The 13,643-nt window shown below is 28.2% G+C and overlaps 1 protein-coding gene across 1 annotated transcript; it reads left to right on the forward strand.

The window, feature by feature from the left end:
• The first annotated feature begins 841 nt into the window (after positions 1-841).
• On the forward strand, positions 842-13,390 carry LOC122502423 (N-acetyltransferase ESCO2). Its single transcript, XM_043612466.1, has 3 exons — positions 842-999; positions 5,824-7,975; positions 12,720-13,390. Exons 2-3 carry the CDS (start codon positions 5,838-5,840, stop codon positions 12,841-12,843), a joined length of 2,262 nt encoding a protein of 753 aa, XP_043468401.1. The 5' UTR covers positions 842-999; positions 5,824-5,837; the 3' UTR covers positions 12,844-13,390.
• The last annotated feature ends 253 nt before the right edge of the window (positions 13,391-13,643 follow it).

Below are 13,643 nucleotides of genomic sequence, written 5' to 3' on the forward strand. Positions count from 1 at the left end.
AAATCGGGACCATCGGAAATACTCGAGTTGTTCCTCCTGTATATAGTCTTCTTGGTTGGACTTTACTACAAACGCTTGATTTTTCTCTCCGTGTACACTGTAAAAATGTTGGGTGAAATTTACACCTTCGCACGAGGGCAATAAAAGGACCCTCGTCGCACGATGTGAAATCACCCTGAGCCTCGAATGAAATTTACATCGACGCACGATGTATATACACTCGAGTACATCGTTGCCTTCTCTCAAGGAAGGCACTAATTTGACGAGTTTTGCCCACATTCTATATTTTTTATAGTTCGTGTCAATAATATCAACGGAATCCTGCTTCTCCATTGGCTGATTTTTTAGACAATATAAAAGGTAGGCAAACTTCGTGAAATTAGTGCCTTCAATGAGGGAAGGCATCGATGTACTCGAGTGTACAAAAAAAAATATACATCGTGCGTCGATGTAAATTTCATTCGAGGCTCAGGGTGATTTCACATCGTGCGACGAGGGTCCTTTTATTGCCCTCGTGCGACGGTGTAAATTTCACCCGACAGTTTTTACAGTGTAGTCAACTCTTTGCCATCTTATTTTTAGCAGTTGCATAGATCTGTTTTTTCGTTTTTTAATTTTTAAATTTGAATTAACCGCCAGTTTCTTATTAAGGCGCACTCACAGCTAGTAGGCAGCAATACAAATTTGAATTTACTGTCTCTTTCACTCTAATTGACTTTCTCTCTTACTCCAATTACTGCCTGCGCAGGCAGGCAGAGCTGTGAGTGCTCCATTACATGAATTTTTCCACCAATCAGAAACAAGAAATCGAGCAGGTGCGAAATCCGAGTTCCTTGCTGCGCACGTTAGATGCGCAGTGAATAATACATCACAAAGGGAAAGGAGGGAAAATAGCCGTTACACTTCCTGTAAAAAAAAACAAGTTGCTTCGGATGAATTTTTGTTGTTTTCTAAAAGAAAATTTCCTTCGACTGGTTTCGTAAGCGAACAAAAGAAAGCGTAAGAATCCTTTTTATCTTGCATGATTTTAATTGAAAGGTTATAATTCAATTTTCGTACCTAATAGTCTCTTTTTAAGCCCTTTAAGTTGTATCGTAAAAAAGTAATCACACCCCTGTAAATAAAAACAAACAAACGATTTTGTCTTTTTAGAGTTTTCCCTTATCAGTGTTTTTAATGTTTCTTCATTGTTAATGACCCAAGTGAGATGAATTTTATAAATTTACATATTATTTTGATATCTGTATGACATTCTAACCTAAAAAATTGGGTGAATGGAAAAGGTAAAAGTTTGAGCGGGAGAATTCAGGGAGTTATTGCCGTTGTTGCTAACAGACTTGTTGTTTTTTTAGTGTTTTTAAAATTTATTTATTTCAATTTAAACGGGGCGAGTACTAAAATTATTTAATTTAGAAATATTTGGCTGTAATTTTTATATCCCTGAATTTGAGATTGGAATTGAATAGTGTTTTTTAATTAAAAGATACTAAAAACTTTTATATTCTGAAGTCTGAACGTTCGAATTTAACTATAAACAAATTAATAGAATTTCTAAAGTAAAATTCAAGTTTCGAAATTTTATTGAAATCAGTAATTTATGAAATTTTTTTTACAAATATTACGTTCATTTGGAAGATAATTTTTCTTCTTAATGTTTTGAAATTAAAATTAATGAAATTCTAATTTAATGCTTTGAAGATTAAAAAATTCTAAAAATTAATTAAACCAAATTGTTTTCAATTAAAAATATTTCTTTTTTTATTTTGAATCGGAAGTAATTGAATTGTTAGAAAGAAGTTTATCTAAATTTTTCAAAATAATCAAATTTCTTGCGAAAAATTTAATTAAAATTGCATTAAAAAGATTTAAATTTTTATGTAAATGTACCAATTGCCGAGGGTGTCCCATTTGTCGATGTTACCATGGTAATAACCAAAAAATATTGTCTAAAATATCTCATTTGTTTGTGGATGTAATATTAATATATTTTTTCACATTTATAACGCATAAGAAAATTAATATTTATCACTTTTTTCCATTTACAATGTGCTAAAATGTTTAAGGGGGGGGTATAGTTAATTCGGTGAAAAAAACGCATGTTTTTTAGAATTTTTTTTAGCGATACGCAGAAAGTTAATTTATTTTATCACTTTGCATATAACATTGCAACATTTGAACAATATTTTTTTAAATTTTGATTTAAAAATATTAAAAATTGAGCGAGATAATGAGATTTTTCTCAGCCGCGTCAAAAAAAAATGATTTGCGGTGTACACTCTAACTCGCAACAGAATCATCCAAAACAAAAAAAATCAAAATGCATTTGTTAAAGGAGATGTTTTTTGAGGTATTATCGGAAGGGATTTTTTTGTTTTTTTACTTTTCGATTTTCCGTAGCACTTGAAAGCCAAAAAGTCGATTTTCACTGTAAAAAATCGATTAATTTGTTATTGTAAAATTGGTAATTTTTTAATAAAAAAATAATGGCTTCCGATGTTACCTCAAAAAACATCTCCTTTAACAAATGCACTTTGATTTTTTTGTTTTGGATGATTCTGTTGCGAGTTAGAGTGAACACCGCAAATTTTTGGAGGCGCCTGAGGAAAATGTTAGAATCTTGCTCAGTTCTTAATATTTTTAAATTAAAATTTAGAAAAATATTGTTCAAGTGTTGCAGTATTATATGCAAAGCGATAAAATAAATTAACTTTCTGCGTATCGCCAAAAAAAATTCTTAAAAACATGCGTTTTTTTCACCGAATTAACTATACCCCCCCCCCCCTTAAATAAAATTCAAAGTTTGTTTACTCGACAACAGGAACCATCCTCGACAATTGGTACGTTTACCTAGAGTTTAATCGACATTTTTTTAATAATTGAATTCTTTCGAGATATTTTATTACAATTTTTTAAAATAATTGAATTCTTTTGAGAAATATTATTAATTATGAAAATAATTTAAATCTTGGTAAAAATTCTATTAAAATTTTGAAGAATTTTTTTTTTCATATAGTGAAATTTACTTAAACATTTTAAAATTTTTACATATTACACATATATTAAACTAAATAAAAAAATTTTCTTTCTATATTTTTTGTTGTTAATAGCGAAAAACTGGCGACTGTAAGTAGAGTCCTCGAAAATCTGGTTGACATGATATCTCCAGTCAGAACAGACGGAATCAAAAAATTTAAACGGCATATTAAAATATAGGTAAAAGTGGTTATAGCCCGAAGTAAAATTATAATTTTTAACCTGTTTTTAAACAATTTTAGTTGCAAAAGAAGGGTTAAAATAGTAAAAAGTCCGCACTGTGTTATTTTTCAATGAACATTTTTTTATTTTACTTTGGGCTATAACCACTTACCAATATTTTAATATGCCGTTTGAATTTTTGATTCCGTCTGTTCTGACTGGAGATATCATGATCACGTTGAAGTCCCACAACGTTTATCAACGAAAAAAATTGTTCACTTAGTAAATTAGTAAAAGATAACAGAGCAACATTGTCACAAAAATATTTAGAAAAAATAAACTGATGTTTATAATCTGATAATAATTGTTATACAATTGAATATTAAATTAAAAATAATATTGGAATAGATTAAACAAATTTTTTTCGTTGTGGACTTCAACTTCATGATATCATGTCAACCAGATTTTCGAGGACTCTACTTACAGTAGACAGTTCTTTGCTATTAACAACAAAAAATATATAATGAAAATTTTTTCATTTAGTTTAATAATATATGTGTAATAATATTTAAAAATTTTAAAATGTTCAAATAAATTTCATATTTCATATTTGTAGTTTTAATCATCAAATATTTTTACATAGGTTACATATTATGTTTAAAACGTTAAAAAATATGTTATTACTTAGAAAACGAGGCTTCGGAGATGAATTCAATTTATACTCTCATGAATTCATAATACTATTTTAATTAATAATTTCAATAACTTTTTTTATCAAGGAAGAACTTTAAATATAAGTATTAGAAGATTACATAAAAATAGATAAATCTTCGTAGATTATAAATAAATTTTTCAAAAAATTTAAACTTGATAGAATATCAATAGGAAATTAATGTAAATAGAACCTCATGTTGGAAACACGTGAAGTGGTCCCTTTCAGGAGAATCATCCATTTAGGAAAAGACTAAAAAAATTTTTAAGCTCTTTTAATTAAATTTGTTCCTTGTAAAAACTTTTATTGAAATTAAATTAAATTAAATTCCTACCAAATTATTTTTGAAATGATGAAAATAATTAAAATCTTGCTAAGAATTTTAATAAAATTTTCGAAAATTATTGAATTTTTTTGAGAAATTTAATTAAAATTGGAAATATTTCAATTTAAAAAAAAATTTATCAAAATTGTTCAAAATAATTTAATTTTATTATTTGGGAAAAGATTAAAAAAATTTCAAAGTATTTAATTAATTTTTTTTCTTTTCTTTTGCTTTAGGGATGATTTTTTTTAAATTGTAGGTCTCACGTGCAAACATAATATAAGAGTATTTTCAGCCCGATTCATAAAGTTTAACTATATTTTTTTTTAATTTTGAATTTTTCAAAAAATCGTTTTTGTCCATAACTTAAAAAAAATGTTAGAACACGTAAAAATGTTTTTCTCTAATTTTGTAGAGTTTTTTTAGACGCATCTTTTGAGTCCTTATTGAACATTTTTTGTCCATATTAACCGGAGATATTAAACTTTTAAAAATCTAAAATTTTGGAAAATAAGACTTTTTTGAAAATTTTGTTGAAAAATGTAGAAGTAACTATAAAAATATCGTTACCAACTTGTAAAGCATTAAAAAACTCTTCGATTGACCTATTTTTAAACCTAATTCGATCATAAATTTCGAAATTATTGGTATTTTAAAAACCAAAAATATTGTGGAAAATGACATTTTCTCAACTTTTTTGTTTGAAGACTATTAAACTTTAACTATTAAACAATTATAACTATCTTGTAGAGTATTGAAAAATACATTGATTTATCCAAAACTTAATCACTTTTACCATATTTATAAAAAGTTATTCATATATTTCTATTATTATTATTTTTATGAGAAAAGAAAGTGTTCATGAAATGAACTCCAAAATTATAACAAAAATATGCAAGTTTGCAGCGGTTTTTTCTTTAAAATAATCAAATTCCTGAAGAATTTTATTCATTATGCAAATAATTCAATTCTCAGAGATAATTTTATCAAAATTTATTAAAGTAATTGAATTTCTGCGAAGAATTTAATTAAAATTTTCGAAAATAATTGGATTTTTTCAAGGAATTCAATTTAAATTGTTTTGAAAATATTTCAATTCTCATAAAGAATGTACTTATTCATCATTTTTTAAAAGATGAATTCCCAAGGTCATATATATTATCAACATTAACAAACTATGGTAGGACATATTTTTAACAACTTATTTTTTAAAATAATTGAATTTTTTACAAGATTTTTTGAAATTTTTAAAAATAATTAAATTCTTTTGAGAAATTTTATTTAAATTGTATTGAAAATAATTGAATTCCTGCGAAAAATTTTATTAAAGTTTTTGAAAACAATAAATAATTATATTTAATTTGTAAATTAGTTAATAATTTTTATAAATTTTTGTATATAAAATATTACGTTAAGTTTTTTGACTAATAATTTAGAAAAGAAATATTTGTGAACAAAAAATTTTATTCCTTTTAGTAGAAAAAATATTTTTTTTCCAATCGTTGATCATAAACTTTGCGAACTTGACCGACGTAATTTAATGTTGTTAGTTATTACTAACAAAAAGACTAATTTTGAATTTTGATTTTAGATTGTTGTCCAACAATGATATCCAGTGACAGTGGACAAGAGTCGCAGGAGATGCTGTGCACTCCTCGGCGATCACAGAAACGCCTCTTCGGGCCTTTTGGGAGTATCATAAAACGCAGTCTTTTCCAACAAGAGCATCGCGGAAAGGAAAATGACATAAACTCCGGAGACGAGTCAGATTTAGGACCAATGTCTCCACTGGCTCTGACAAATGGAAGTCCCAGCAGTACAAGCAGTTCCCCAGGTCGTCAATTCATTTCACCTCTGGCAACGCCCGACGGTTCGCCTCAAATCCCCGTGATAAAAGCCACCTGGGATCGTCTCATACCCACCTCGTTACTTGCCGACAAACGCATTTCTCCATTCAGCACTCTCAAACACTTGACGAGAAAAGCCCGCTCGTCGCCGAGGCGAAAAATCTTCCCCGATTCACCCAAGTCGACCGGCAACGAATTCATTCCGGAAACTCCTCTCAGAGATGAAAAGGAGCAGAACGAAAATCACGTCGAGGAGACGCCGCAGAAGGAGTTCACGGAGCAGAGAATGATCACACCTTTAGGTTCGGTCAACAAGGACGTGTCGCTTCCACGTCTGCATCGTCGCAAGACCATCGGTTCTTTCGACATTGACGAGATTTCCCCGGAGAAGTCGGGAATTGCGGTCAAGAGGCACATTAACGATTCGAACCAGAAGGGGTCGAAACTACAGAAAATCGACGAGGGTTCCTCGATTCCAAAAGCCAGGGCTTCTCTCTTCCAGGACAGCCAGATTAGCAGCATGACCGTCGACACGAAGTCGTTCTACGGCAGCGGACGAAGGGATCGTCTCAGCGCTTTCGGAATCGACTGGAAGCAATACGACGAGTCGAAGAAGCGCCGCAGCCTCCCGACTTCACGATCCTACCGAAGATCCAGAAGAAGCGAAATCAACTGTGGCGTTTCGCACGGAATCAAGAAACCAAAGCCCAAAAAGCACGTGTCCCGAATAGAAAATTTCAAAAAGAAAGAGGAAAATCGCCCCGAAGAGGACAAAGTCGAATCGACGAAAACTCCAACGAACAGTGAACTTAAAATCAACTTCGATTTCTGGAACAAAACACAGACCTCAGTTGAGGAAGATGTCGTGATTGATTCTAGTAGACGTTTCTTTAAGACCGTGCGACAAAAGCGAACTCTTCCTTCGAAAGCAAACGAATCGGAGAAGAACGAAAGAACTCACAAGAAGGCTAAAATGGACATTTCACTCGACGCGAACGATCTGACGGTCGTCGACGAGCTGGACAATGAATCACGTAAGAAGGACGTGGAGGACTTGTTGAAGATTCTCGAGGACGACTGGGCCGATGACGAGTACGAACCAGCGGAGAAAGTACTTTTCCAAGACGCGATGATGTCGCCTGCCAGTGAGCTGAGTAACATGACTTCGTTCATGAACATCGACGACAAGGACGAGGGAAAGTTGACAAAAATTTTGAGTCTGAAAACCTACTCGATCCAAGACAGTACTGACGGTGAAACAGTAAAATATTATCCACTCTTCACGAAAGGCTTCTCAACTAAAGAGGAAGCGGCGAAACCCGAAAGTTCCAAGAAGAAAAAATCGACTCTATCGCGATCAGCAGGCGGATCGGATCAGTACCAACTGGACTGTGGTCAGAAAAAATTCGGTGCGACTCAGTGCAATGAATGTGGAATTGTCTACCAGATGGGCGATCCCGAGGACGAGATGGCGCATCTAAATTATCATAATAGTACGAGAACGCTCAAGTTCCAGGGTTGGAAGAATGAGAGAGTGATTTGGGACGATGAGTCAACGATGAGTCGGATTATTCTCATTGACCCGGTTGATAATAAGCAGCATTGGAAGAAGGTGACGGAGATTTTGAATGTGGTTGATGCTGATTTGGGTTTGGTGGATATGCAATTGTCGTACTATCGTGACAAGAAGGTTTACTTGTACGTGAGAGACAGGAATGTTTTGGGTGTTCTTGTCGTCGAATCGGTGAAGGAAGCACATCGAATGATTCCGGAACTGATGGAATTGGATTGTTGCAGTTCAGAGAGTACGCCAGTCAAATGTGGTGTTAATGTTGTTTGGACGGCTTTGAGTCATCGTCGGAAGGGAATTGCTACACAACTCGTTGATACTCTCAGGTAATTTCAATTAATTAATTGTATCAAATCTTCAAATACAATTATTTTATTAATTAATTCAAAATAAAACACTGACTCGGAGTGATCGTTCAACTCAGTGTTTTATATTTTAACTAAGAAAGACGACCGGGTGATAAATTCAAATATTTATTATTAACTACGTTAATTTTCGCACATTCTTTCATTCTGTCCGCATTTAAAGTTAGTTTTAGTATTAGTTTAGTTTTAGTATTTATTATGATTATTCAGACTTCGAACTGAATTATATTATTTTTTTACATAATGCTTCATATTGTTTTTACAGTAGAACCTCGATTATCCGAGGTAATGTGGGGAAGAGGTGCCTCGGATAATCGAAAACTCGGATAACACGGAACAAATGAAAATTTCATAATTTAAAATTATTTTCCATGTGTTTAAAGTGTTAGAATAATATTAAACGACAAAAATTAACGAAATTTTAAATGCAATGATCACAAATAGTAGTTTTGTAAAATTTTTTTTCCAAATTTAGTCGCTCGATTCGTTTTATCCGAGTTATTCGGCATTAACCGAGCATGTTTAGTGCCTCGGATAATCCGGAATCTCGGATAATCGAGGCTCGGATAACCAAGGTTCTACTGTATTATATTACTCAAATTACAAAAGTTTTTATTTTTAAAAATCAACTTTAATTTTTGAATAATTTCAGATGGAAATTTAAAAAAATTCACTTATTAAGTAATTAACTACTTAATCATTATTATATTCGGAAAATTAAGTAAAATTTAAAAAATTAAATTATTAACTTTACTAATTAATTCTAATTATTTATTGTTTTCAAAAACTTTAATAAAATTCTTCGCAGGAATTCAATTATTTTCAATACAATTTCAATTAAATTTCTCAAAAGAATTCAATTATTTTAAAAAATGCAGAATAAATTGAGAATTGAAATATTTTCCAGACAATTTTAATTCAATTCCTTGAAAAAATTCAATTATTTAAAAAACTTTAATAAAATTCTTCGCAGGAACTTAATTACTTTGATAAATTTTTATAAAACTATTTCTGAGAATTGAATTATTTTCATAATCAATAAAATTCTTTAGGAATTTAATTATTTCACGCAGAATTTTAATAAAATTCTTCACAAAAATTTCATTACTTTGGAAAATTTCAATAAAATTTTTTATAAGAAAGAAAATTTAATTAAATTACTTGGAAAAAATGTAATTCCTTTCTTAAATATTATAATTCTTCTCAGAAATTCTATTAATTTGAACAATTTTGATAAAATTCTTTTTGAAAATTTAAAAAAAATTGAAAATATGAAAATTGAAATATTTTTCATACAATTTTAATTAAATTCATTATTTTTATCATTTATAAAATACTTTGGCAGAAATTTAATTATTTAAAATAATTTTAATAAATATTCGTCCCAAGAATTTTATTATTTGAGAAAAATTCAATAAAATTTTTTACAAGAAAAAAATTTAAATAAAATCTTTGAAAAATTTTTTAGTCTTTTTCTAAATAATAAATTTTTTTGCTAAAATTTAATTATTTTGAACAATTTTGATAAATTTCTTTATAAAAATTGAAATATTTTCAAGTTTTATTAAATTTCTCAAAAAATTCAATAATTTTCGAAAATTTTCATAAAATTTTTAGCAAAATTTCAATTATTTTCATCATTTATAAAATACTTTAACTGGAATTTAATTATTTTAATGCATTTTAATAAAATTCTTGACATAAATTCAATTATTTTGAAAAATTTTGATTGAATTCTTTATGAGAATTGCAATATTTTCAATACAATAATTTTTAATAAATTCGTGAAAAAAATTTACTTATTTTCGAAAATTTTAATAAGTTTCTTATCAAGATTTCAATTATTTTCAAAATTAATAACATTGAAATTAGTTCTGATTCAAAATAATAAAATTTATAAAAAATGTATTTTTTTAACAAAAACGTCTTTTAACATGAAAAAAATTTTCTTATTAATTACTGTTAGTTTTGAAAAATTTAGTAAAGGATAATGTAGGATAATAAATATTTTACATAATAAATAATATTATTTATTTATTTTATTATTATAAATTTGAAATAATTGAATTTCTTACGAAAAAATTTAAAAATATTGTATGTAAATCTTACTAGCAATTTAATTGAAAATATATAAAAATTATTTAAATTCCTTTACAGCGAGTTTTATCAAATTTTTTGAAAATAATTGAATAGGTTATTGAATAGGTTATTTATTTTTTATTTTTATTAACATTCTTTGTAAATAATTAAATTCATTTGAGAAATTTTATTACAACTTTTAAAATAAATAATAAATAATAATAATAATAATAATAATAATAATAATAATAATAATAATAATAATAATAATAAATAATTTATGTGAAGATTTGTATTAATTATGAAAATAATTGAAATAAAAGACTTTTATTTTAAGTTTACGAAAAAATTAAATTTTTTTTGAGAAATTTAATTAAAATTGTATTGAAAGTATTTCATTCTTATAAACAATCATACCAAAATTTTTCAAAATAATTAGGGTCAATTGGGGTAAATGTAAACGGAATATGTATCTTTCACCAAAAACCTTAGTTTTTTTTGTTAAAAGGTAAAACGGACGAATTTCTTTTGCATGAACTTGTTGCTAGTGTTCCCTAGAAAAATTTTATGAGGTACAAAAAAATATTGATGCACCTGAATCGCCTAAAACTGACTGTTTACATTTACCCCGAGATTTTGAAATTTTCCTAAAATTCGGGGTAAATGTAAACACCACTGTAGTTAAGCGAGGTTTAAGAAACAAGTTATTTCAAGTACACGGAAAAGTTTTGGGGCGAGCAACTCTATTTGCTCTAGTAACGCTGCGCAACTTCACTTTGGTGCAGCAATAGTCGCAAAAAGATAGCGCAGCAGGCCAGCATTGGACGAGCTGCTCTACCAGTCGTGTATCTACCACTGACTTTCAGCGCAGCTCGTCCAACGGGTGAGCAGCGTTCCCAGTAGAGAGAGAAGCTCACCCATTTACAAGGCGATATGCCTTCTCTCTTTTAGGAAACCTTCTCTACGCGCGGAGAACGCAGCTCGCCCGAAAACTTTTCCGTGTATACTACTGTTTTAAGAAATGGAAAAACTGAAAAAAAAATTCTTCGTAGATGTATAGTAAATCAACCAGTTGACTGATAATGTATCATATAAATAAACAATCAACCATTACAAAATTAGTAATGTAAAAACTTGAATAACTTGAAGAAATTTTAATAGATTTTCATTTAACTTAGAAAAAAGAAGTTTTCAAGGTTGCTGAATAAGAATCTAAAATCGAATTTTTAAATTTCAAAATGGTGGATCCAATATGGCGGATGAACCTAAAAATAATATTTTTAAAAATTGATCAAATTTGCTTGAATCTGGCTACTCGGGGGTTTTTGAGGTCGCTGTATACGAATTTGAAGTCAAATTGTTAATTTTGAAAATGGCGGATGAACCTAAGAATATTTTTTAAAATTGATCAAATTTCCAAAAAAAAATTTTTTTTTTTATCAAATTTTTTTTTTCAAAGAGGACCTAATTTCTTTTTCTATGTAATTTTACATTGCCAAATTAATGAAACTGTGAAAAAGAAGCAAATTTATTCAATTATTTTCTTTTCAAATGTAGTTGAAAAATGTAGTTTAAAATGTAGTTTACATTTACCCCGAGTTTTCAAATTCTCGGGGTAAATGTAAACACTTAATTATTTATTAACTAAATTGACGAAAATCAAAAATCAAAGTTAATAGGGCATTAATAAGAAAGAATTACATAATTTTGTTTGATTTTTAAATTTATTTTTATGCAAATGCGAGACAAAATACTGAAACAGTAAAATTTTGATTTTCAATATTTTTTGCATTAAAAAATAACTTACACTATGGTATTGCCAATTGTCAAAATAAAATATTGGCAATACTCAGAACATCTTGTAGGTGAGCTGAAGTAAAAATATTGACGTCGTACTTATTTTTAAATTTGTAAATTTAGCTGAAACATCTACTGTTTACATTTACCCCTTGTTTACATTTACCCCAAATGACCCTAAATTTCTGAGAAGTATTTATTAATTATGAAAATAATTTAAATGTTGCTAAGAATTTTATTAAAATTGCAGAAAATAATTAGATTTTTTCCTGAAATTTTTGTAAATATGAATTTTAAAAATTTTAAAAATTTAAAAAAAAAAAAAAAATTTTTTAAATTTTTTAAATTGAATTTCTGAGAATTTTACTAAATTTTTTTTAAATAGGTACAGTAAAACCTCGATTATTCGAGGTAATGTGGGGAAGAGATGCCTCGGATAATCGAAAACACGGATAACACGAACAAATGAAAATTTCAATTATTTTTTATGTGTTTAAAATGTTAGAATAATATTGAACTACAAAAATAGACGAAATTTTAAATGCAATGAACATAAATAGTGGTCCTGTGAACATTTTTTTCCGCATTATCCGAGCATGTTCAATGCCTCGGACAACCCGGAGTGTCGGATAACCGAGGTTCTACTGAATTGCAATTCCTACGAGGAATTCTATTATTTATGAAAATAATTTTATTTAAATTGTGGAATTTAACTTTTCTATATTTAAACAATATTTTAAATTTCAATCAAATTTTGCATTTAATCTTTAAAAATTTAATTTTTTAAAAAATTATAATAATAATTAAAAATATTCTCTTTTATTTTCAGGAGAAACTATTTTTATGGTTATATAATGTCAATTGATGACATCGCATTCTCAACGCCGACACCAAGTGGAAAACTTTTTGCCTTAAAATACACAAAAACTCAAAATTTCTTAGTCTACAGCTAAGTAGAATCTCTAAAAAAATTTTATAATATTATTTTTATCGCTTGTGAAATTTATTTTTTACTTTTCGAATTTTTTTCTACGACTTTTCCACAAATTGATCATAATTTCTTCATGTACTTTTCTATTCTAATTTTTTTAGAGCCAAGATTCAGAATATTCTTCGTCTTTAATTATTCTTGAAAATACTTTTAATTTTTTTGAATATCGGGAAAATTTTTCTTCTTTCTGTAATAAAACCAATTGTAAAAATTTTAGAAAATTCTTCAGCAAGGAAATGCTGAAGGACTCAAATTCAATTTCTTTTCTATTAAAGAAATTTTGGATTAGGTGGTAAAATAAATTTAAAGAAGGTGGATTTTTTTCAAGAATAGTAAAGCGTATGAACGTTCTTAAAAACTAGAAAGAAAATTCTTTGACTGTCTTATTGTCTTCAATTTTACAAGAAAGGGAAAGAATTGTTTCTCTTGCAATTTAGATAATTTAAAGAATTTTAGAGTAATCAAAAATAAATTAACACGTAAAAATTAAAAAAAAAAGAAAAAAAAAATTATAATAGATACATTTGTTGTATCACTAAATTCTGATATCTGAATAATCAGCTCTTTAAATAAGTTAAAGATTACTTTTAGAATTTAAATAATAATTTATATGAAATTATATTGTGACATATTTCTCTTGCAATATTTCTTTATTGTAGATAAGTTTCCCATAATTATTATACTTAGAATTTAATATTATTTTTGTAAACTTTTCATATAAATTACTCCTTACACGCTACGTAAAAAATAAGTTCACGTGAA

Source organism: Leptopilina heterotoma, unplaced genomic scaffold (genome assembly GCF_015476425.1).
Source record: "Leptopilina heterotoma isolate Lh14 unplaced genomic scaffold, ASM1547642v1 Lhet_107, whole genome shotgun sequence".
Taxonomy (NCBI): domain Eukaryota; kingdom Metazoa; phylum Arthropoda; class Insecta; order Hymenoptera; family Figitidae; genus Leptopilina; species Leptopilina heterotoma.

Bases quoted from the DNA above. Each gene is read 5' to 3' on its own strand.
- LOC122502423 (XM_043612466.1), top strand. From the start codon at position 5,838: ATGATATCCAGTGACAGTGGACAAGAGTCGCAGGAGATGCTGTGCACT. The intron at 7,976-12,719 runs GTAATTTCAATT...TTTTATTTTCAG, and splicing joins CAACTCGTTGATACTCTCAG to GAGAAACTATTTTTATGGTT.